This window comes from Vicia villosa, unplaced genomic scaffold, assembly GCF_029867415.1.
Source record: "Vicia villosa cultivar HV-30 ecotype Madison, WI unplaced genomic scaffold, Vvil1.0 ctg.000434F_1_1, whole genome shotgun sequence".
Taxonomy (NCBI): Eukaryota; Viridiplantae; Streptophyta; class Magnoliopsida; order Fabales; family Fabaceae; genus Vicia; species Vicia villosa.
The window spans coordinates 91,945-117,968 of record NW_026705206.1 but is presented as its reverse complement, the minus strand read 5'-3'; the positions used below and the strand labels follow the sequence as shown (position 1 = coordinate 117,968).

Genomic DNA, 26,024 nt, shown 5'->3' with positions numbered 1-26,024 from the left:
GTTTTGTCCAGTACCTTGCTATATTTTTTGTCGAGTGCCATGATTAGTTTCTGCATCAAACAGAGTACAAAAAAAGTTTTCCTGTCCAGTACCTCATTTTTTAGCAAATCAAACACACCCCCTAATAGTATAATGTCTAGAGGACATGTGAACTTCTCTATTTGTGAGCTTATCATCAGTAGGCAATTTACCAAAGACTAAATCATCCTCCAACACTATAAATTAAAATATGTGAATATATATTATACGGATATGAGATGAGTAATAAAGTATTCGTCCTTATATCCATATCTATTTGTTTTAGTAAATAATTATCTATATTCATGTCAATTTTACGAATTTTTATTTCAATTATAATGGATATTTTTGTAAAATACCCACGCAGAGTCTAAGAGTGTGTTTGTTTCAAGGTTTCAAATTATATTTGTTGGAATAGTATTCCCAGGATTATTATTCATAGGATTATTATTCCCACTTACGTGTTTGGTAGAAATTAAGGTTTCCTAGGAATAATTGTAAATTTGTTTAATTTAAAATTACAAAAAAAAATTAAAAATAAAAATAAATGTGATTAGTAGTGGGAAGTTATAAGTGGTTGAAATTATTCCCATGAGAATGTTATATTCTCATCCTTTAAGCCTTTGAAAATAAAAGAATCATGTGTAGATAAGATTCCTTGGAATAAAAAGTTCCTTGGAATAATTTTTTTAAACTTGAATCAAACATAGGAATCTTGAATTCCCATAGTCCTATTCCTACGAATATTTTTTCTAACCTTGAAACAAACACACTATATTTTTTTTGTGTAAGCAAGAATTTCATATATGGGAGAACTAAGGCTTCTCTAACCTCGTTACACAAGAGCGGAACGAGTCCGACAAAAAAACGATATTACAAACCAATTCCTATTACGACATAAAAGACAAAAGGTCTTTGCAAAAATCGTAAAAGTTGCAATTGGAATAAGCAATGTCGCCAAAGGAATACCACCTCCAAATCAATATCTTGATGTTCCAAACAATATTGTTAATATTCCAAATGTCATTCCTAAAACAATAGTCGTTTCTTGTCAACCAAACAATCCAAAAAGTGGCTAACCAAAACACCCACAATTTTCCAAATTTTATACCTTTTACCCGACCAATTAAATACCATTCCATAAAAGATGGCATGCATTCCTCCTCTTTCCGACTCGGATAATCCAGCCACGCACCAATTTCCCTCCAAACAACCTTGATAATATCACATTTAAAGAAAGTATGGTCTTTTTCCTCCAAATGCATATTACAAAAAACATAATTTAAGTTAGAAGTATGAAAGTTAATACCTCTATACACTAAAAGATCTTTAGTGGGAAGCCTATTCACAAAAAGTCTCCAAGCAAAAGCTTTAATCTTAAATGGAACCTCCATTTTCCAAACAATTTCCAAAGCCTCCTCATTCCTTTTAATGGGACCAAAAGGCGTACGCAAAGAAGCATACCGGTGATAACACGAAGCAACCGTAAAAGCCTTTTCCGAATCAAATAACCAACACACGGAATATTTTTCTTCCTTCAATCCCCTAAAATTCTCTAAAAGAGACCGTAAAACCGCCAATTTAGAAACCAAACCCGCTTGCTCAACCTCCACCTCCGAAATTCCCAAATCTCCCCATAACCATTCCTCCTCTCTCCATCCTCCCATAGCCGCAACAGACACTTTTTTTAAAGAAGAAATCTCAAAAAGCTCCAGAAAATCCTCCGTCAAAATTGAATTATTTAACAAACAAACTTCCCAAAATGGTGTAATAAAACCATTGCCCATTTTAAAACAACAATTCGAAATAAAAGGATCTTTAATCAACGGAGTAGAAAAACCAACCTTTAATAAATCCCGCCACCAAAGAGATGAAGAAGAAAGTTTGAAGGAATCTCCACCGGTAAAAACAAGCATACTCACATCACCATAATGAGCCTTCAAAACCTCATGCCACAATGATCCGCCTCTGTAAGCTATCCTCCATCTCCACTTGTTCAAAAGAGCGGAATTGAAATCTTTAATTTCTTTGATGGCTAATCTTCCTTTAGAATATGGAAAGGTCACATCTTTCCAACTAACCCAATGAATGTTCCTTTTTTCGACCACTCCCCCCCATAAAAAATTGGCTTGTAACTTGGTAAATTCTTTAACCACTTTAACCGGCATCTTATAAAAAGACATGGTAAAAATAGTTAATGAACTCAATATAGACTTCAAAAGAGTTATCCTACCGCCAAGATTAAGGAAACGGTGTTTCCACCCATTTAAGCGCTTTCTCATCTTTTCCAAAAGAGGGAGCCAAGTGGCTTCCTTCCTAGGATTGGAACCAATGGGAACACCAAGAAACATAAAGTTGTTATCTTCAATCTTGCAAGAGAGGTACAAAGAGGCGGCCTCAAAGAATTGAGGCGGAATATTAATCCCTATCAACTTGCTTTTGTGAAAATTAATGCCAAGACCCGAGACTAGCTCAAAAGCTCTCAACACAATTTTAAAGCCTTTATATGCTTCCAGGACCCTTGTCCTACCATTAATGTATCATCCGCAAATTGGAGAATGTCAACACTACAACTCCACTTTATCACTAAACTCTCATATTCTCCAATTTCAATTGATTTCCTTAACAACCTAGAAAGAGCCTCCGCCACTAGAACAAAAAGAAAAGGAGATAATGGATCTCCTTGTCTTAAACCTCTTTTAACAAAGAACTCGTTGGTAGGACTCCCGTTAACCACAACCGACATGTTACTTTTAAAAACCAATAATTCCATCCATTTTCTCCATTTATCTCCAAACCCCATCTTGATCAACATTCCACGCAAGAACTCCCAAGAAACTTTGTTGTAAGCCTTTTCAAAATCAACTTTAAAAAGGAAACAAGGCATACCTTCCTTCCTAGCAAAATCAACCACCTCATTAGCCACCAAAACACCATCAAGCAACTGTCTGCCCGGAACGAAAACACTTTTGCAATGGGAAACAATGGAGTTCAACACTTGTTTCAATCTTCCCGCCAAAATCTTAGCCATTATTTTGTACATACAACCCACCAAACAAATCGGTCTATAATCGTCCAAGCATAATAGGTTAGGAGACTTCGGAATCAAAGCCAAAAAAAAATGAGGTTACCGCCTTACATAATTTCCCACCCACAAAAAATGCTCAAAGTACCTCATAAAGTCTTCTCTTAAAAAAGACCAACATCTTCTAATGAAAAGAAAATCTATCCGGCCCCGGACTTTTAGCTCCTCCACAACACTTTAACGCCTCATTTATCTCTTCCTCTTGAAAAGGTCTTTCTAGCCATATTTTATCCTCTTCGTTAATTCTATAAAAAAGTATCCCATCTAACGTTGGTACCACTCCTTCCTCCTTTTCAAATTTCTTTGAAAAATGATGAACAACAAGATCTTTGATATCCTTAACCGTTTCTACCATACCTTCCGAAATGCTTATCGATCCAATGTGATTATATCTTCTCTTCTCCTTCATAACTTTGTGGAAAAAACCACTATTAGAGTCACCTTCGTTCATCCACTTCAAATTAGCTTTTTGAACTAACATATTTTCTTTAATCCTCAATTTCGTCCAAAAACGGCTTGTAGCTTCCTTTCTATTGAACAAAGTTTCCTGATGAATTTCCTCCTCTTCCACTTCCAACAAATCGTCACCATAATTAATGTCTCTAACTTCCTCTTGAATCTCCAAATTCATCCTACCGAAAACTTCTTTATTCCACCATTTAAGTCTCCCTTTGAGTAAATTAAGTTTTCGTTTCAAAACATAATCCCCTCTACCTTCTACCCTTATACTTTTCCATTCCTTTTCCACAAACGCATAAAAAGAATTGCACGAAAACCATTCGTTGTTGAATTTAAACGGTTTAGGACCCCAATTATTTTTATCCACTTCCAACCAAATGGGACAATGATCCGAAACATCTCTCTCCCCAACCGTTTGACCTACCACTCCCCAATCATTCACCACTTTTTCCGACACAAGAAACCTATCGATTCTACTCATCGATCTACCATCACCGCTATACCAAGTAAACTTTTTTACCTTTACAAGGCACATACACCAATCTTGTCTCCTCTATAAATTCCGCGAAGCCAATAATATCTTGGTTATTGGATGCAGCCCATCTTCCCTTCCTCTTACTCCTCACCTTAATAGCATTGAAATCTCCGCCAATAATCCACTCTCCATCATCAAAAGCCTCTTTCAACTCCAAAATCTTCCGCCAAAGAGTTCTTTTTTTTCGAGATCTCACAAGACGAATAAACATTTAACAAATAAAAGAAATTATTATTCTTGCAAAACTTAACACCAAGATACCCCTCTCATTTGAAACTAGTAATAACTTCCAAAACTTGCTCCTTCCATAATGTCAAAATGCCCCCCCGACCTTCCCGAAGAATTAGAAAAAGAATATCCGATACCGTTGCTACTCCAAAATCTCTTCGCCACAAAATCTTGTAAATTACATATTTTGGTTTCTTGAATCATGAAAACGTCCGCGTTGCTCTTTAAAATCAAAGAATTAATTCTCCTCCTTTTCAAAGCATTGCCTCCCCCTCTAATATTCATGGTACCGATAATCATGGAACACTAGATTTAGACCCCTTCAAACAACCCTTTCTCAATAAAGCTTGAATTTCCATTGCCTAAATCTTTTCAACGACCTTCGTATCCCCCCCTTATGCTTCATCCCCAAAGACTCCACCGCCTTCCACAACTCAGAACTTTCTTCACCATGTAAGTTATTCCATTGCCAACGGTTGTTTCTCCCAATCTCGCTACAGTCACTGTTGTTGCCGTGAGTAATACCTCTGTCGATAAAATAGTGTTCATGTTCAGACCTCAATGAAGAAATTCTACTTGTGCCGCCCTTAGATGACGGAACTCCATGGCCATTCAAGGATATCGCATGCCTTTGATAAGAAATCCTATTCCCTCCAACCAACATGCATCTCCCTTTAATTATGTTAGCCTTCCGTATAGCTGTGTTGTGAAGCGATCCAGCAAACTTCGTCAGATTCTTGAAAATAATCTTCTTGTTTCGGCGTTTCTTCCTTTCCTTTAGAACCGTGACAACTTTGTCGAAGGAACCGTGAATGCTTGCTTTGGATTTGACTCTGTCGCTGCCAGCATTACCTCTCCTCACTGCACTTTCCCCTTATCATCCAAACTACCAGCCGTGTGACCAAAATCCTCCCTCAGAACCATAGGTGTGCTAGCACTGTCCAAAACAAAGGAGCTGGAAATCTCATCCTGCCCGTCTAAATGCGCTGCCAAGGTAACTGTGTCTAAAATCCCGACCGATGACATATTAAAATTATGTTTCCTTGAAAAACAGACTGTACCGAGTCACATGGAACCGATGACACACCATAATTGTTATTATCTCTAGTGCAAAATTAAAAAGCTTAATTACACCCTTATTTTCCCTAATTCACGTATTTGGTTCCCCTATTTTAAATTTAAACAGTTTTAGTCATTCTATTTTAGATTTAAACAGTTTTAGTCCCCATTTCATAATTTTGCACTTAAAATTAATGATATTTTCACTTTTTAAAAGATAAATTACTTGTAAAACATGACAAATCAGCGTATATAAACCTATTATTAAACTATGCAGATTAAAATATAACTTAAAAAATAAAAAATTTCATCGATTTTCTTTGAAAAAACATGAAAGAGGGACTAAAATTGTTTAAATTTAAAATAGGAGGACTATAACTGTTTGAATTTAAAATAGGAGGACTAATTTCGTGAATCAGACAAAATAAGGGGACAAAAACTGTAATTTAGCCAAATTAAAAATTGAATACGGATCAGTTACAAAACATATCGTTATTTAGTTGAACTTATTCAATAGTAATAAAATAAACAATGATTTTTTAATATAAATTACAGCCACTGACTTTGCGTACTAAAAAAATAGACAATTTCTCAATGCACCCCATGGATCTCTTAGCCACCGCGCAAATTTCCAATTTTATCCCTACTTCCGTAGATGCACATCCAAAATCATTCTTATTTTGCAAAAAAATTGTCTCCTTTCTGTAGATGCATCTACAGAAGCGTTAAAAACATAGTGAAAGTTGAGTTTGAAAATAGAGTATTTCGTAGATGTACCTACGGAATATTTTGTTATCTTATGGATTTTCTCAATTAATTAGGAAATTAATTTGGGATTTTACCAATTAATTGGGAAAATCCAAAGTTTCAGTATGTTTTAACGCTTCCGTTGCATCTAGTTAATTAATTTGGAATTTTCCCTATTAATTGAGAAATTAATTTGGGATTTTTCCCATTAATTGGAAAAATCCAAGTTTCACTATGTTTTAATGCTTCCGTGTCATATTGCATCTAGTTAATTTATTTGGGATTTTTCTAATTAATTAAGAAATTAATTTGAGATTTTCCCAATTAATTTAAAAAATTCAATATTATAACTTTTAACCCATCTAGTTAATTAATTAAAAAAAATTCCAACTAATTAATTGAGAAAATTCCATGTTTTAACGCTTTTGTACGGAACAAAACAAAGTTAAACAAAAAAAATGAGTGATTCCGAAGATACATCTACAGAAGCACGAAAACATTTTTGTCAATTCAATGGTGCGTGAGAGACCCATGAAATCTAGTGAGAAATCTTGAAAAAAAATAAAAATAATCCGATTGATGTTTAGTCTATTGAAATTTGAAAGTGGGAGGAGGAGTTTAGGTCCAAAGAAAAATAAAATATAAACTAAATGGTCAAAATTTGGATTCTAGCTATTTTCATTTTATATTCTTTTAGCAAAATAAAACTACGTCTTTTTTCTTATTAAAAAAATGACGAGAGCGACATGTTTTCAACCGAGTCCTTATAAGGATAAATATAAGATTATTAGTATGTATACATATAATTTTTTTAAAATTATATATATATATATATATATATATATATATATATAAATATATATATATATATATATATATATATATATATATATATATATATATATATATATATATATACACGCTTATTAATGTTTTAAAAATTAGACTGGAAGTCAAATGGGTGAAGTTTCTGATTTAAAGTTTAATTCATTCAATCGGTTAAATCTATGGTCGAACCGTTTATTAAATAAACTAATAATATGAAACTAATTTTTGATAGATATGTCACACATAATCATATATTTACAACTTAAAAAAATAAATATTTTAAAAAATCAATTATAAACTTAATACAATAATATTGATATTACATATAATAACACAACATAGTTGTACAATTCATTTCAACCTTCATTTAAGAATAATTTAAACAAATTAAACAATTACAATAAAATAAATTAAACTAATTCAAACCAAAATTAAAATAATATAACATAATAATTAAAATAAAGTTCAAATAATATAGAATACCTAAATTAAAAGATAGAATACAAAAAATAAATTATACAATACACTTAATTAAACAATAACAAATAAATTTGAGTTGAACTATGACAAACATATGATGTAGTGTGGTTGAAAGAAAAATTATAATGGAATGATACTTAGAAATTTGTATGTTTGTAATAAAAACACATAATTCTTTTTTGTGATTGAAAAATGTGAGTTAAGTTTTGATATTTACAAATTAGATTTTTTTTTTTTAAAAATGGTCGATTTGATGCATTTTTTTGAATCGGACGATTTTATAAAACCGACTATGGTTCTATGGTTCGAAAGGATTTGGACGGTTCAATCCGGTTTTTTCGATTCAGTTTTGACACATTAGCAATTTTAAAAGGTTGACCTAACCAAATTCATCTCCGGTTCACAGTCTAACAGATTAAACCGACCAATTTGATCTAATTTTTAAAACATTGATGCATACATATAATTAAAAGGGATAGTCGCACAAATAAAATAATTAAATCTACATGCATAACAAACAAAATAATTAAATGTGCAGACACTTAGATTAACTATTCAATTAATTAAATATAAATTGATATAGTTAATTATTAATAGGTTAAATTTTTTTCCCTTACCTCTACTTTTGATCTATTTTGATTTTTTTTTCTTTTAAAATAATCAATTTAATTCTTTATTTTCTCAAATAAAGTTACACAAGTCATTTTTGTTAAATTTGAAACGACATCAAATATAGCACACATGGCATTTGAGTTGGAATTGCTTCTTTAACATTTTCTTCTTCACTGCGTCTTCTCTTATTCTTTACCCTTAAACAAACTTTAATTCAAAAAGTGGGAAAAAGATCTCTAAAACGAAACCTAAATCGAATATTTTGGTTCCATAATCATAAATTCTGGGTGTCTTTCATCATCGTCAACGAAAAGCAAAAGTATTCAAAGTAATGATTTGCAAGTTTATAGTAGCTCTAATCTTCGTTGAAAACTTTGTTGTCGTTGTAGAGACATTGTTCTTCGGAAGACAACGACAATCAACAATTACCAAAAGATTTTTTTTTGGAGTTATCCACATTTTAAGATAAGTTCTGAAGTGTAAAAATTCGAGGTTAAACCACTACTACAAATAATTAAAGTTTTCAACCATATTTAATATAGTTTATATTTTTTTTAAAAAATTGAAAAAGAGAAAATTATTATTTATAAAAAAAATAGTATTGATAACTATTTTACCAATATTATCAAATTGATTTAAATTTTTTCGTTTGAAATTTCGTGTCAATCTCTTATAACTAAATAACATCTCATTAATAATATAAATTAATATTAAATTAAAAATTTAATTAAAATATATTAACAGTGTAAAAGAATGTTACACTTGAATGTTGAAAGAAATTTAACTTCAATTTTAATTGTCTATAAATGAATGATAGTGATGAATTGCTATTGTAAAATTTATTACACCGATCGTGAATAATAATTAATCTCTTAAATTAAACTAAATCATAATAATTAATGTCTTAAATTAAACTAAATCACATTTGTTTCATCGACACTCAATTATACTTGACATATATGCTTAGATCATATGTTAAAAAAATAGTGACTAGAATGTATTTACATTTAATCGTATCGGATCAAATTGGATCGTCGATGACCTTTAACTGCTGGACTTCGAGTGAATAGGAGGTTGTACCTGTAAGGTACTCCGATGACAGAGTGAAAAAGAGAGCAAAGGAGAGCAAGTACATAGCTTAGGTGAGAGTGTGAGTTACATGACCCTCTAATGAAAGAGGATATTTATATCCCCTAGCGCGGAGGGAAATTGCCAGGATGCCACGTCGTAAGTGACTCACGTCCTGGTTCAACCGCCCGTAGAGTTCGCAGAGGAGGTTGACTGGATTTCCCGCTACTGGGTGACCACGTGCTCTTCGTGGAGCACGTGGGGCTGAAGCTCCAACGGTCACTGGAGAGCGCGTCCTCGATTGGGCTTGACCCTGAATCATGCTCGCTTGCTATTGGGCCTGCTCGTCTCAGACCAGAACAACATTTATACATAATAAAAAATGTTTAATTATTAATTAAAAATAATTATTTGTATGTAAACAAATATCAATTGGTGTTCTTTAATTTGTAAAATTTAATATAATAAAATAGATTTTAAAAATTAAATAACCAAATAGTTTTTAAAGTAGTTTTTTATTCTCTTTTTAAAAATAGTATTGAAACTATATAACAATTTTTTTCATTTTCACATCAACTCAACTATCTATCATTTACTAATCAATTGACCAAACTCTCTAAAATACCCTTTCATCCAAATAAATTTGCACTTGAATTTGGATATTTACGTAATTAACAAATTCACCCATCAAATACAACACTTAGCTCTATGCACATGACACCTGTTTAACTCTTATTGGACCAAAATAAATTTCTCCACATTACCCTTACACATTCCAATACATGAAACACATATCTAAGAGGCCAAACGTGTAACAGTCTCTCTCCCATACTCTTTCTCTCCCTTTATGAACTCTTTCTATTCCAGACATCTTCTCAACACAACAATTTTCATCCGACAACCAGGTAACTTGCTGTTATACTTTCATCTTCCACCACCAATTTTGTTAAAGTTGTAGTTTTATGCTTGAAACATCTTCTGATTTTAATATTTTTTCTGATGTAATCTTTCAACTTCCCGGCCTGCCTTATGTTAATGTTATTAAAGTTGTTGTTTTTTTGCTTGATACAACTTTGTAGACATTTTATGCTTTTCATGTTTTTCGGGCTGCACCCTTTCAACTTCCCGACCTGGGTTTTGTTAAATTTATTAAAGTTGTTGTTTTGTTGCTTCATACCACTTTGTAGAAATCTACTTTCACTACTTTCAAACACTCTGCTCAATAATTTAAATCTTTGGCTTTTCAACCAGATTCAAACACTTTGTATAAATTTTGATTTGTCAAAGTTGAGGCTTTTGATTAGTCTTTTCATTAGGCTTTTCAACAGAAGCAAGCTAAGGTTTTTGAATGTTTTAGTCAAACTCTGACAGCTTTATCGTTTTCATTAGTTTTGTCCTAACAACTGTTTTATGAAGGCTTTTGTTGATTATGTAGAATCAAATAGCGTATTCCTAAAATATTCTTCAGAAAAATCCTAACCTTTCTTCATTTTGCAGGTTTACTAATGGTCTTTTTTCTCTTTTTGTTATGTAGAATCAAATATTTGCAGGAATACTAATGGTCTTTTTCTTAAGTTGTTGAATTTGATCCATTGATGTCTGATAACCGCTCAAACAAAAAAATGGAAGAAAAGATGTGTGACTTTGACTGTAATTTGTTTCTTTTCTAAGAAAGATATGGTATTTAGCAAAGAGTCTGTCAAAAATAATGAAAGTTAGATAAAGAAGAAGAAAGAGTCTGTCAAAGAGGAGAGAGAGGAGTAATTGTATTTAGCAAAAAATTAAAATTCATTTGCATAGATATGAATGTAAAGAGAAAAGAAAAGGAAGAAATATAGCAAGAGTGATTGTGTCCTTCAAGACAAAAAAAAATAAAGAGAGTTATCAGTGGATGAAGAGAAGATGATGAGTGTGGCGGCTAGGAAGAACTTCCCTGTTAGAGCATCTCCAATGGTAGTATTTTTCTTTGAGTTCTCCAAGTGGACATCAATATATTAATTAAATATTGAAACAATTTGCCATGTCATAGTAGAGTTGCATTGCAATGCAACTAGTAAAAAATTGTGGTACCCAATCAAATTAATTTATGAGCTAAAGTTGTGGGACCCATTAGAATTACACCAATAAAATAAAAATTAAATAAATTATTTTGAGATGATATAGCTGGTGGGACCCATAAAAACTCAAAAATGGGTTACACCATTGAAGATGGTCTTAGGGTTTGAGTTTCTATTTAATGGAGTTGGGCCTATTCATTGAAAGAACAATAATGGGCTTACAATTTACACCAATGTTTATTTTCATTTTGTTGGTTCTATGGATAATAATGTCTTGTAACATATCAAAAGCATATATATTTTTAGTTCACGATTAACATTTTATAAAATATATAATTTAAAATATATATTAATATTATATGATTAACATAAAATGTAAAAAATATATTATATGTTAGTATATATAATTCAAAATATATTATATGTTAGTAATATTATATTTTTAGTTCACAATTAATATTTTATAATATATGATTAATAATGTAACATTTTGCATGAGGATCACTGCCTTAACATTAACATACAAAATATATTAATTCATCTAACATTTCTTCAACATGTTTCAAATTCAAATACGCATTCGCATTTGGGACTTATATGATATCTATTGCAAGTGTTTCAAATTCAAATACGAAGTGGCATTTGCGACTTATATGATGTCTGTTTCAAACACATTACTTGTCTCTACTATTGAGAAAATGTACTACTTAGTATTTTTATATGCATATGCATATGTTTATAGCAGTCATGCTTTTGATTTTTGGTTTTGAATTTTATTCTTCTTAGAATTAAAATAAAATGCCTTATTCTTCAGGTTGAGGAATGCTATCAAGTAATGGCCAATTGAAAAATCAAACAGGTAAATTATAAAATAAAGGTACTACATCATTATTACCTCCTTTTAAGATGTAACATTTATCAATAGCTTTGATCATTTAAACAATATTTAGCTGCTTTAGGTTATAGATAACATGCTATTATCGAGACAATTAAATAACATGCTTAATATTGGGAACTGGATTTATGGTTAACAACTCTTCTTTCCTGCTACAGATTAGAAATCTAAGTTGACACGACTATGGATGTTTGTAGTTTATCATTTCTATTGTCAAATCAACATTAAATGCAGTTTGTTTGGACAACCATTTATCCATGTTGGACAGTCCTTTATGAAGGAATATAATAAAGCTATTGCAATGGTACAGTGACTTTTACAATTTTCACTTTATCATATTGAATAATACTAAATAATTATTCAAACAATTAATTTTTTATTCCACAGGTCACTTTCAAATTATTGCATTTATTTAAAAATAAAATTTTTATTTTCAAATGTCTATTATTTTAACTTAAAACCTATTTTTTTATCATTATTTTAATTAGAACCTTATTTACATATTACTAATATCTTATTAGTAAAATAAATTTTTAAATGATTAATTTCCATTTTATAAATCCAATTTGGTCAAATTTCTTTATTTCATATTTTTAGAAATTAGTCAGAGACCCGTGCGACAACACGGGTCTCTAACTAATTTCTAAAACAATTTTTAAAAATTAGTTTATCAAACAATTTCTTTTGTTAATTCCCTTTTGTAAAACAATTATTTAAAATAAATTTGAAAAACAAATTTTAAGAACTAAAATCCAAAAGTGTTCCAAACAGACCCATTTTTCAGCAAATTACCGGGAATTTTCCCAAACACATGTATAAGTGGGATAAACGTGTTTCCAAACGACCATATGATAAAACTTAGGATTATTATAAAGAACAGATTAACAGTGTTAGGTCAATTTTCAATACAATAATCATTTCAATTGTTACACACTTACACTTATACAAGACTTTGGAGCCAACAGTGTCATACAATAACAATTTCAAATGTTTGATGCTCAACAGAAAACAAAACATGTCAAACTCTCATTAGTCATCATTATTCTAAATCAATCAAATCCTAATCAATCTATAAATCGAATATCATATAATCCATATTCACACCAACAGTCAATCATCTTTTTCCACTCAACCAAGAAAACCGACACAACATTTTCACACAAACCTGTCTTAACTTCATTGTTTCTTTTTCTGTCTCAAACATCTTCAATGGCTGAATCCACCAAACATGTTCCTAACTCAGACATCAAAACCCTCTTTTCCATCTTCAAAACCACAAAAACCATTGCTTTTGCTTATGCTTTCATGCTTGCTTTTCTTTCTCTCACTCTTTTCTTAGCCTTTTCTCCTTCTCCAAATCCTTCTTCTCCTTGGTTCACCAACTTTTTCACAACCAAAACTTCATCATCATCTTCTTCCATTTTCTCATTCTTTTACCACAACACAACAACCACTTCTTCATTGCCATCTTCCCCTTTTAGCAACACTTCTAGATCTACCAATAACACTTCTCATGTTTCTGATGAAGCTAAACCTCAGAAGATGATTAATCAAACTGCAAATAGGGAACAAGAGATTCATATGATGAAGTCTTTAAGAAAGTGTGATTTTTTTGATGGTAAATGGGTTAAGGATAATGACTCTTATCCTCTCTATCAACCTGGTTCTTGCAACTTGATTGATCAACAGTTTAATTGTATCAGCAATGGAAGACCTGATCAAGATTTTCAGAAATTCAAGTGGAAACCTAAAGGATGTAGTCTCCCAAGGTTAGAGACTTTTGCTCAAATTCTGCAATTAATTTGTTTTGTTCTATGAAGTACGACACCGACATTGACATGTTGAAACCGATAATAATGTGAAAGAATGAATAAATTTATCTGCTAATCACGTGTGTCAGACATCGGTTTCTGACACCGACATTAGACACCTTCACACGTAAACGCAGTTTTCGGAGGTGTAGGTGTTTTTGTGGACTTCATGTTTGAGATTAATTTCGATGATGTTCAAATTGCTTTGTGAATGTTTCTTAGGAATCCAATTTGTAGATATGCAACAAAATGCAAATGATTTTTACACTGTCATTAATATTTGTGCAAAATTGCTAATAGGTTGGATGGACACAAAATGTTGGATTTGTTGAGAGGCAAGAGACTTGTTTTTGTTGGTGATTCCATCAATAGAAACATGTGGGAGTCACTTATTTGCATTCTCAGAAACTCTGTGAAAGACAAAAGTAAAGTTTTTGAAGCAAATGGAAGAGTCCATTTTAAAGGAGAAACCTCTTATTCATTCATATTCAAAGTAAGTTTCAATTTTTTCCTTTTTTGTTTTGTGAAATTTCATATTCATGATGTATCAATGTTTAGTATTGATTCCTTTGTCTGGTAGTAGGATTACAACTTCTCAATCGAGCTTTTCGTATCGCCCTTCTTAGTTCAAGAGTGGGAATATCTCATCAAGAATGGAACGAAAAAGGAAACGCTTCGGCTCGATTTGGTTGGTAAATCATCTGATCAATATAAAGATGCAGATATAATCATCTTCAACACTGGCCATTGGTGGACTCATGATAAAACTTCTAAAGGGTAAATAAACATGATCGATTCGATCTTTTCTAAAGCTTATTTATTAATCACTTGGTTATTCTGATTTTGTATTCTAATATTGCAGTACGATTTAAGGGTAAACATATTGATATTTTTTTCAGTAAGGACTATTACCAAGAAGGTAGTCATGTGTATAATGAATTGAATGTTTTGGAGGCATTTCGAAAGGCAATAACAACTTGGAGCAGATGGGTTGATGCCAACATAAATGCAACCAAGTCTATGGTTTTCTTTAGAGGCTATTCGTCTTCGCATTTTAGGTAAGAAGATTCGAAAAAAGGTCTTTTGGTTCGTGATTTGAATCTCAATTTGATAACCATGATCATAGAGACAATGTATCAAGAATGCTAACACATACGCATCTTTTCTGATTCTGTCATATTGTAGTGGCGGGCAATGGAATTCAGGTGGACAATGCGACAGTGAAATCGCGCCAATCAAAAATGAAAATTACTTGAGACAATACCCTCCTAAGATGAGAGTTTTGGAAAAGGTACTAAAGAATATGAAGACTCGAGTCACGTACTTAAACGTCACGAAAATGACAGATTTTCGAAAAGATGGTCATCCTTCTATATACAGAAAGCAAAACCTATCATCGGACGAAAGAAAATCGCCGTTGATGTATCAAGATTGCAGCCATTGGTGTCTGCCTGGTGTTCCTGACACATGGAATGAGATTCTCTACGCCGAGCTTCTAATGAAACAGTATCCAGATCAGAATCAGAATCATAATCAAAATCGGCATTAACAGAAGAGAAGAAACAATATACAAACTACAAAAGTCTAAGGCCACATTTACCATATTTTTTGTCCCTTCCAAATTTCAGGATACGGAAATAAACAAACTATACAGAAATTTTTTTTTCCAAATTTTGTAAATGTCTAAAATAGTTAATGATATTCATAGAAGGAGTATTTTTAAGTTAATTTAACTATTAATCTTATCAAACACTAAAAATTTAATCTGCTAATTTATTTGCTATAAACCATCTATTATCAACAATAAATTTATCTACTATAAGTCAATGTTAATCTATTAAGAATTCGAAATGATATGGAACTTCTCTTCAGCATCACATGGAGTCTTTGACAAATGCAACTCTTGTATGCATTTGTCCTTTTCTTCTTTGAACAATCATTTGTCCTTTTCTTGAAAAAGTATCATTTCTTTTTTGTTTTTGTTTTATTTACTCTTTATGTCCGTGAATTATTTTTTGAGATTTTTAAATCAGATTATCAACTTAAACAGTTTGTAATTTGATTCTTAATTTTGTTAGTAATTTGTGATTAGATTTTCAAACTAAAGTTTATAAATTAGATCCCAATTATAGTTAAAATAAATTCAATTAGAGCATCTCCAATGGTGAACCCATTTTTGGGTTCCTTGTGGGACCTATTAAGCTACGTCAGCTTGAAACAACTCAACTAATTTTTCGCTCCAATGATGTAACTCTTAAGAATCCATATTGGGTCCCACAATTTTACTTTTCTTATTAATATTTTATTCATATTAAATTTTATAGCAATTAAAATAATAATTTTAATTATTTAAATTAAAATTGATATAAAATAAATAAAATTCAAATTAAACTTATAATTTAAAATGATAATTAATATTAATCTCAAATACATGACATATAATTAAAAATAATAAAAATAAATAACATCACATAATAAATTAAACTTAAATTTCATCATCTACATGTCCAAAACGTTCCCAAATATACTCGACTAAATCTCCTTGAAGTTGACGATGAACTTGTTTTTCTCGAATACTTGCTCTTCTTTGTAGTCTTGTTGCAAGATTCAGATGAGGACCGCTAAATGTTTCGGTTGTTGAGTTGTTGTCATCCACATTATCATAAGAGTAATCAAAATTACCTCCATATGTATGTCGTTCGTCTTCAACAATCATGTTGTGTAATATTATGCATGCATATATGGTATGCTTGAGGGTGTCCATGTGCCAGGCACGTGTTGGGCCACGTATAATTGCAAATCGAGATTGAAGCACTCCAAATGCCCGCTCCACATCTTTTCTAGCTGATTCTTGATGTTGAGCAAATAAATTTTTCTTTTCTCCCTGTGGCATTGAAATGGTCTTGACAAATGTAGCCCACTCGGGATATATACCATCTACTAAATAATACCCCATGTTATATGGTGTCCCATTGATTGTATATTGCACATTGAGAGCATGTCTTTCCAAAATATCGTTAAACACGTTGGATTGGTTTAGCACATTAATGTCATTGTTTGAACCTGCAATACCAAAAAAAGCATGCCAAATCCATAAGTCTTGTGATGCCACTGCTTCAAGCATGATTGTGGGCTTACCATGATCACCTCGACAAAACTGTCCTTTCCATGCAACAGGACAATTTTTCCATTCCCAATGCATACAATCAATGGAACCCAATATACCTGGAAAGCCACGTGACTCTCCCATTTGTAAAAGATGTTCAACATCAGTGTTGTTAGGCTTTCTCAAATACTCAGCCCCAAATACAACATTCACGCCCTGAACGAATCTTTGTAAGCACTCAATTGAAGTGCTTTCACCGATTCGAACATATCCGTCTACAATGTCAGCAGCAGATCCATACGCCAACATACGAATAACAGATGTACATTTCTACAATGGTGAAAGACCCATTTTACTAGTTGCATCAACCCTCATTTAGAAATATTCATCATGATTTCCAAGGGCATATACAATTCGAAGAAATACATGCCTATGCATTCTGAACCTTCTTCGGAATTGAACATCTGTGTATACTGGATTTTCTGAGAAGTAGTCATTGAACAATCGATTATGCCCTTCTTCACGACCTCGGTCTATCGTTGTTCTTCTCTTTGGCCTAGAGGAACTTCCAGATTGATGTTCATTTTGAACCTCTTGTTCTTCATCACTGTCGTCCATAAATTCTTCTTCAACCAACTCCCAAAATTCTTGATCGTAATTATCTGAATCGTCTGAATCCATTTTAGTAAATAATGAGAGAAGAATAAGATGAGAATGAGAAAACAATGACATAAGTGGTAGTGTATATAATGGTTTGAATAACGGCTAGTTTGAATAACGGCTAGTTTGAATAACGGCTAGTTTGAATAACGGCTAGTTTGAATAACGGCTAGTTTGAATGACATAATATTTATTATAAATTAAAGTGGTACTAATGACCATGTTACATAGGTGTTGATAAATTAAAGTGGTACTAATGACCATGTTACATAGGTGTTGATAAATTAAAGTGGTACTAATGACCATTTTACATAAGTGATACTAACTACATTCCATATTTTTTTTAATCTTATTACAATATTTTTCATGAATATCTCGTTGACTATCGCTCATAGTAGAAGTGTCTTTCATCATTAGTTGCACTACCTTTAATTCTATCTCGTCCTCCTTACTTTGCGCTAGTCTTTCCATTGACACTAATCTTTTATTCCTTGCATCTTGCGTTGCATTTGGAATTTCCTTTGCCTTACCCTTCCTTTTTGTTGCTTTTTGTCCCATTGGACGCTCCATTGGTGATGATGAGGTAAACTCATAACTTGAAGATGAACCTAAATGGATGAGGTAAACTTCCAATCGATTCTCCCATCCATTTAGGTTCATCTTTTAACAATCGCCATGCGTACTCAAGATTGAATGTTGTACCTTGATCCTGAGCAAAAAATGCATTTGCAGAGGCCATGATATCGTTCTCCGATGTCCCACTTTTCTTTCCATTAACAGCTTGTTTGTAACACCCAACAAATTTTTGAACCAAGCTATTTATTCGATGCCATCGACACTTTAATTATCCCTTTAACTTTTCCCGCGATTGCCCACGACACTCGTTATAATTGACAGCGACTCTTACCCAAAAACTCTCAGCCTTTTGATCAACTCCCACAATTGGATCCTTTGAAACATTGAGCCATGGTTGGATAAGTAGTATATCCTCATCCCTTGTAAAGTGCTCTCGAGATTTTTTTTTAACAACAACCCTTTCTTCTTTTTCAATGCCAACTTGAGTAGAAAATGGTGGAACTTGAGTAGAAAATGGTGGAACTTGAGTAGGAAATGGTGAAACTTGAGTAATAAATGATGGAACGTGAGTAGAAAATGGTGGAACTTGAGTAGAAAATGGTGACATCGGTGGAATTTGAGAATTTTGAGGATTAGGATTTTGATAATTTTGCATGAAATTGAACATAGCTTGTTGATAATGAAAATGATTAGGATCCATTTGACCTAAACAATTGTAATTTGAAGTAAAAAAAATGAAATTTTGAGTTAAAATGATGAAATTGTGAGAGAGAAATTTGAAATTGAAGAGAAAATAAAAGTGTTGGTAAAATTTGTGTTAGTAATTTTTTTCAAAAAACTAAATTTATAAAAAAAAAATAACTTAAAAAAAAAATAGCCGTTGTTGAACGGCTCTTTTTAATATTATGACATTATAATATTAAAAGAACCGTTGCATTATTATAGCATGATGACCACGCTGGCAATGGTTTTGAATGGCTACAGTGGAAAAGCAAATGTCCACGCTGGCAAACCAAAGCGAAAATCCACCGCTGGAGGTGGTCTTAGTCACTTAAATTAGGGACTCAAATTAATTGTTTGATTTGCTGAAAAATGAGAGACTTGATATGACAATTTTTGATGGATAAATTAATCAGAGGACTGGACAAAACATGTCTCAAGAGACTGGACAAAAATATGGATTTTTGTCTTTTAACAAATCATGAAACAACTTTTTGTCTCAAACACAAATTATCAAAAAAACTATTAAAATATCATATTTTATAAATCAATAATAAATATCATATAAAAAATTATATTATTGTATTAAATATATAAACTTATCAAATAAAATAGATTAAAAAAAGTTGTCCAGTACATAAATTATCAAACACAATATAATGCGAACTTTTTTTTTGTACTGTTTTGTGCTGTCATATGTTTTTCTGTTACAAATCAAACGCACCCTAAGGTAGGAGTGGCAAACGGGCATGTCCGCCCCATTTAGGCCCGCCCCACAAAAGCCCGAAAAAAACGGAGCGGACATAGTTAAGGGTGCGGGCCTAAAATCATATCCTGTACCGCAAAAAAGTGAGGGTGTAGCGGGTTAAGCCCGCAGGCACTACACCTTTTAAGCCTAAAAATGTCAAAATTTATGTAAATTTACGTGTCCGCAAAAGCCCACATAAAAAATGGAACGGAGCGATCACATTAAAGGGTGAGGGTCTAAAACCTTAGTCTGCCCCGCACTAAAGTGCGGGCAAAACGGGTATACCCAACAGATCGGTCGGACCTGTTTTGCCACCTCTACCCATAAGTCTAATTCAAATAATCAAAAGTTAAGAAATAATCTAATTATAAATAATTTAAGAGTTCAAAAACTCGTTTATTAAGGAAACTAATTAAATATTTTTCACAAATTAAAAAATTGAAAAGTTCAATTATAAATAATTTTGAAAATTCTTTGGTATTCATGAATATAAATTGGATATCAGTATCTTTAGTTTAAATTATCTTAAAATCTGAATTTTTTTTTTGACCAAAGCAAAACTAACTTCTTTCATTCAATAAAATGGATTCAATACAAGGAGGTATACAATTAACGTAACTATGTTGAGACCAGGAATTGACCGCCTTTGTTAAACAATGAGCAACCATATTCGCTTGACGCTTAACAAACTCTACCTCAAAGTTTGGGAAATTAAGTAATAAAAGTTGAATAGATCGAATAATAAAATTAAACTATGAGCCACCGATAATATTGGAATGGATAGCCTGCACCACTTTTTGCGAATCGCTCTCGAAAACGACATGATCAAGATGATGTGTTTAGGTTCCATGGATAGCTTCTTTCAGCGCCAACGCCTCTGCTTCATCAACAGATAAGTAACCAACATCCCAAGCAACTCCGGCCTGGATAAAATTCCCCAAATTATCTCGGACACACCAACCTCTATTTGTGGTTCGATGACTACTATTGTACCCCGCATCTACATTACACTTAAGCCAACCCAAAGGGCGGGGGCAGCCTCGCTATCAGGACTATTTTGTGCCATATACCAATCCTGCCACCTGTGGAAAGCTAACCAACCAAGTCTAGACGCCTCCTCCTTCTCATTATTCCAAATAAAATTATTTCTATTATGCCATAAGGTTTCAATCATAACCGCAATACGACCTGCCACCTTCCTATCCACCTCGCTACACACATTCAAAAGAATCGATTTAATGTTATTAGAACTAGTGATAAAGGGTGCAACAGTATCGAACAAACCTGCTGTCCTCCAACAAGAATTAGTTTCAAGACACCCAATGAAGACGTGCCATTCATCCTCTTCAGCAACATCACAAAACCGGCAAGTAGATGGGCAAGGAACATGGTGTTGAATAAGACGAACTTGGGAAGGCAAACATCCTGAACAAATTTTCCAAATAAGATGTTTCACACGGGGTGGTGCAAGAATAGACCACAAACCTTGCCAATTATCCTTATGACGCTCCGGATGATAGTACTTCTTTCTACTCTTCCACACTCGGCAACCTGAACGAACACTATACTGGCCATCCTGCTCTTCTTTCCAAACCAATCTATCTTCAATAACATCCTCCAATAGCGGAACCATAAGGATTTCCTCCGCCCCTACATAATCAAACAAATCACGAATCACTCTCATATTCCACTATTTAATGGTAGGAAGCAGCAAGTCTTTAACAACCAAATTATAAATACCTTACTGTTGCGGCCCCTGCATACAACCTTCTGATCTTCCTCGAATCCAAGGTTCATTCATCACTTTTATATGACTACCATCACCTATACTCCACCTGCAACCAATAGTTAGAACCTCCCTTGCTTTCCAAATACTTCTCCAAACAAAGCTAGGATTATAACCAAGATTAGCATCAAAGAAGGTAGTTTTAGGGAAGTACCTTGCTTTAGAGAACCTTGACACTAACGCTTGCGAATTATTCATGATAAACCAACCCTGTTTAGCAACCATAGCCATGTTAAAGGCTCTAAAATCTCTGAAACCGAGACCTCCCTCCCTCTTTGAGCAAGCTAACTTATCCCATGCCATCCATCGAATACCATTCCGATTAGAACCCCCACACCACCAGAACGCATTCAACCTCTTCTCAATATCACTAATCACCGCTTCAGGAAGAATGTAGATGCTCATCACATACGACAGTATAGCTTGGAGAACCGATTTGATCATGACTTCTTTCCCCGCTTTAGACAAGGATCGTCCTTTCCAAGAATTAATTCTTTCCCAAATTCAATATTTTATGAACGCAAAAGTAGCCTTTTTACTCCTTCCAATCATATAGGGTAAACCCAAATACTTCCCCATACCTAACACATGTCGAACTCCCATAACCTTGGATAGATCCTCCTGTGCTGGCAGACTGAGATTGCGGCTAAAGAAGACCTCCGATTTATTCAAATTGATCTCCTGACCAGTTGCTTTAGCATAAGTTTTAAGAACCTCCGTAAGTTGTGTTATCTCCGCTACATTGGCCCTGCAAAACAAAAAACAGTCGTCAGCAAAAAGCAGATGCGACACACTAGGTGCCCCTCTGCATATTTGGCTTCCATGGATATCCCCCTTAGCAACGGTCCCCTTAATGAGGGTCGAAAGTCCTTCAAAAATAAGAATAAAAAGGTAAGGCGACAGTGGGTCTCCTTGCCTGAGTCCTCTTCCTGGCATAATAGGTCCTACTATGTCCGAGTTGACCAGTACAAAATAGTGAACCGAAGTAACACACATCATGATCCAATGTGTCCATATCTCATCAAAACCCATCTTCAACATCACACCTCTAAGAAAACCCCAGTCCACCATGTCATACGCTTTACTTATATCTATCTTAAGGGACATATGAGCTCTCCTTCCTTTCGTCTTTCTCTTAAGGGTGTAGATAATTTCGGTTGCAATCATGGCATTATGCAATATAGAATGGCCCTCCATAAAAGTTGATTGCTCCTCCGATACACACTTTTCCAAGAGAGGCTTCATTCTATTTGCCAACGCTTTAGAAACCACTTTGTAAATAACGTTACAGAGTGATATGGGACGATAATCTTGCATTCTAATTGGTTGTCCACACTTCGGGATCAAACATATATTCGTGTCATTGATAGAATCAGGAAAGTAGCCTCTTTCTAGCCACTCCGATGCTGCCTAAAAATATCATCTCCACATACCTCCCAAAAGTGCTGGTAAAAACCCGGATTGAAACCGTCAGGCCCCGGTGATTTATCAGGATGCATGTCCATTAAAGCTGCATACAGTTCAGCTTTGGAAATGGGAGAAATCTGTCTGCTGTTATCTTCCACCGAAACCCTCTACGAAATCCCTTGCAATACAGGATCATACTCACTACTGGTGCTACACGTGAATATATCCTCAAAATATTTCTTGGCAACATCACCTAGCCCCTGCTGATCCTTTACAACGCTGCCTCCATCATTGGTTAAGCTTATAATTTTCCTAGCGTTCTTTCGAGCAGTCGCCGAAAGATGAAAGAATCTCGTATTCATATCACCATCTTTTAACCAATGCATCTTAGCTCTCTGTCTCCAATACAGATCTTCACTTAACAATGCTTTATTATACTCATGGAACGCTGCCAGGTACCGATCCGTGGAGTAAGTGTCTTGGCCTCCTCTGTACATATCCATAGTAATTAGATGCCTTTCTAAATCACCCTTTTTGTTATGCCTTATATTTGTACTCCACTTCTCAAGATTCTCTGCACACGAAAATATTTTCCTTTCCACTTCAGCTTGCTCATCGAAATTCCAGCCACTACACACCACGTCTTTGATTAAAAAAAATGATGTGACATTGAATTATTATGTTTGATTAGTTGAGAATAGTGGTACCTAATTAAATTCAAAAATACCGGAACCTTTACAAATAATTTTAGTTAATTTTAGTTCATGAATCATTTTATAGTTTCATAAAGTCTATGTACTGGCTATGGACGGTATTTGCTTTTGATGCAATGTACCAACAAAATAATAAAATCTTGATTTTTTTAATTTTAAATTTGGCTATTCAAGTGACATGGATAGTCATATTAATTTATTAATCTTTAAAATCTATTATATATTATAAATATATAAAATGTAAAGTATTTAGAAAAAACTCGTTTACCCTTCTGATTTTACTTTGTAACTTTTTCTAATCTATAATATAAGAAAACTCTATCTTTTTGAAGAGTTCCTCTCATGCTGCCAAGTGACTTATTCTGAGAGTAGGAAATGTTGCTTATGGATGCGCCACGTGTACTGTTCATTTATGAAGTTATGTTCTTCCATCTTCCACTATGAATGTGTAACATAATTAGCATTTGTGTGGTTCTGTCCATGCATCTTCCATTCTGCATAATTATGTGTTACATAATTAACATAATGAGGACTTTATCTTCTTCTGTCCATTCACCTTCTGCATCAGTTATGTAATGAAGAGTTTGTAACTGCTACATTATACATAATGATTGTGTTATTTATAGCATTTGTGGCTTCCACTTTTCTGTAGTATCAGACCATTTTTACTTTGCTGCTTGTGCTAACTGGCCGTAAGATATGGCGAGACCATTGGCGAAAATCTATGACATCAACGATAGCAAAGAACTTTGGAAAGTTTCTGTTCGAGTGCACCACAAATGGAATGTTGTTTCGAACAAGAGGGAGCATTTTGAGATGATTTGATGAGTTTTTTTTCTTATATTCTATTATTTTGGTCTTATGTTATTTAGATACGAGGGTGAAATGAGATCAAGCAACATCAGAACAAACCAACGGACATATTGGTTTGATTTTTTACATTTATGTACTTTGATAGGGTTTTCATCAAAACTCATCTGAACAAGGGAAAAACTGCCATCCGTGTTTTCAAATCATTAGTTTTATTTGATTTCTGCCATTTTTGTAAGTACAATTGTAGAGTACGAGTACGTAAGAAGTAGAAGTTAATACAAATGTAAGTACAATTTTTGTAATCAGAGTGCAACTAATTTTTGTAATGAGAGTGCAATTAATTTTTGTAATAGGTTGAAAAGAGAATAGATAAATTATACAGTGATAAATGTGATGATTGTATGTGTTTCAGGTGGTTTGTTTGTTACTGTTTTGGTTTTAATGAGCTTTCATTTTCATTTTTTTATGTTGTTTTGATCTTATTGTTGAACGGTTCCGTTGGTTTTCTATCTTAGAAATGATTCCACTTTTATAAATCTGGTCTTTTCAACTTTACTTTTGAACAGTTCTTCCAGTTATTCTGGAATTATAAGTCTCATCTTTCCAACTTTACTGTTGAACGGTTCTTCTGAAATTATAAATCCGTCTTTTCAACTTTACTGTTGAACGGTACTTCCCGTTCTTCTTGAATTGCGGTGATTATGGGTCTCAGTTTTTGTTGATATATTTTTTTAATAGAATTTAAAGAAGAAGAAAAAAACTAAGAGTAAAAGAATAAATAAAATTTAATCCATTATATCTAATGAATTTTGATTTGTTTTTTTGATTTGTTTTATTTTCTATATATGTTAAAGATCAAAAAGAGAGCATAATCACGATTTGATCATTAAGAAACTATATATTTAATTAATTTCAAAATATTTATTTATAAAATTTTTAACCTAAATAAATTATATTGGAATTTAAATAAATAAAATAAAAAATATTCTCTACAAAATCCAAATCAAAAATAAGAAAAGTGAAAATAAGAAAAATAAACGGAAAAAGAGGTATTGCTTTTATGTTATTATTCAAGTCATTTAAATTATAAAGAAGATAGACATAAAATATAATTTTTTGTTTCTGTTCAGTTGAGAATTCTATTTGTAAAATAATTATTATTGCTACATTAAAGTCTAAAATGGATAAATATTTATAAATTAAGTAAATATATATTACAATAACTTAAGGAAAAAATATAATAAAAAAATATAATAATGATTAAAATAAGAGAAAAATAGAATGTAATGTTTATTATTGATCTAAATATGAAAAAAATGTTACTATTGAAATCTAAGTCATTGAATTATGATTTAATAAATATGTACTACTTATCTAAATACGATAAAAATATTAAAATTGTCATGGTGAGGATATCCGATAGAGCAAAGATACAATGAAATCTTGTACGGACCAATGAAGGGGAGACACAACATATTTTTACGAGTGGATGGAGATAAGATTGCAAATAACTTGCTATGATGTGTTATATTTTGATGAACAACTAATTATAAAATTTTAATTTTTATGTGTATTATTTAATAGTTATAAGATTTATTTTTATACTAAAAAAT

General features: G+C 32.6%; 3 protein-coding genes across 3 annotated transcripts; 1 reads left to right on the top strand and 2 right to left on the bottom strand.

Annotated features, from left to right (window-relative positions):
- Positions 1–12,708: 12,708 nt before the first annotated feature.
- On the top strand, positions 12,709–15,615 carry LOC131628209 (protein trichome birefringence-like 1). The gene is made up of 5 exons (XM_058899068.1): positions 12,709–13,840; positions 14,183–14,375; positions 14,466–14,659; positions 14,782–14,940; positions 15,068–15,615. Exons 1-5 carry the CDS (start codon positions 13,059–13,061, stop codon positions 15,429–15,431), a joined length of 1,692 nt encoding a protein of 563 aa, XP_058755051.1. The 5' UTR covers positions 12,709–13,058; the 3' UTR covers positions 15,432–15,615.
- A 752-nt stretch (positions 15,616–16,367) lies between these two features.
- Positions 16,368–18,308, bottom strand: LOC131628222 (uncharacterized). Its single transcript, XM_058899086.1, has 3 exons — positions 18,005–18,308; positions 17,415–17,659; positions 16,368–17,318 (listed from the first exon to the last, which is right to left on the bottom strand). Exons 1-3 carry the CDS (start codon positions 18,306–18,308, stop codon positions 16,368–16,370), a joined length of 1,500 nt encoding a protein of 499 aa, XP_058755069.1.
- A 2,384-nt stretch (positions 18,309–20,692) lies between these two features.
- On the bottom strand, positions 20,693–22,983 carry LOC131628221 (uncharacterized). Its single transcript, XM_058899085.1, has 5 exons — positions 22,912–22,983; positions 22,395–22,813; positions 22,060–22,226; positions 21,460–21,954; positions 20,693–21,342 (listed from the first exon to the last, which is right to left on the bottom strand). The coding sequence occupies exons 1-5, from the start codon at positions 22,981–22,983 to the stop codon at positions 20,693–20,695; spliced, it is 1,803 nt and encodes a 600-aa protein (XP_058755068.1).
- Positions 22,984–26,024: the final 3,041 nt, after the last annotated feature.

Bases quoted from the DNA above. Each gene is read 5' to 3' on its own strand.
- LOC131628221 (XM_058899085.1), bottom strand. From the start codon at position 22,983: ATGGACATGCATCCTGATAAATCACCGGGGCCTGACGGTTTCAATCCG. The intron at 22,814-22,911 runs GTATGTGGAGAT...TTGATCCCGAAG, and splicing joins TTTACCAGCACTTTTGGGAG to TGTGGACAACCAATTAGAAT. The intron at 21,343-21,459 runs GTTGTATGCAGG...TTGATTATGTAG, and splicing joins GATTCGAGGAAGATCAGAAG to GGGCGGAGGAAATCCTTATG.
- LOC131628209 (XM_058899068.1), top strand. From the start codon at position 13,059: ATGTTTGATGCTCAACAGAAAACAAAACATGTCAAACTCTCATTAGTC. The intron at 13,841-14,182 runs GTTAGAGACTTT...AATTGCTAATAG, and splicing joins AAAGGATGTAGTCTCCCAAG to GTTGGATGGACACAAAATGT. The intron at 14,376-14,465 runs GTAAGTTTCAAT...GTCTGGTAGTAG, and splicing joins CTTATTCATTCATATTCAAA to GATTACAACTTCTCAATCGA.
- LOC131628222 (XM_058899086.1), bottom strand. From the start codon at position 18,308: ATGAACCTAAATGGATGGGAGAATCGATTGGAAGTTTACCTCATCCAT. The intron at 17,660-18,004 runs GTAATAAGATTA...AAATGGATTCAG, and splicing joins AGATATTCATGAAAAATATT to ACGATTCAGATAATTACGAT. The intron at 17,319-17,414 runs GTATTTCTTCGA...TCACCATTGTAG, and splicing joins GGTTCAGAATGCATAGGCAT to AAATGTACATCTGTTATTCG.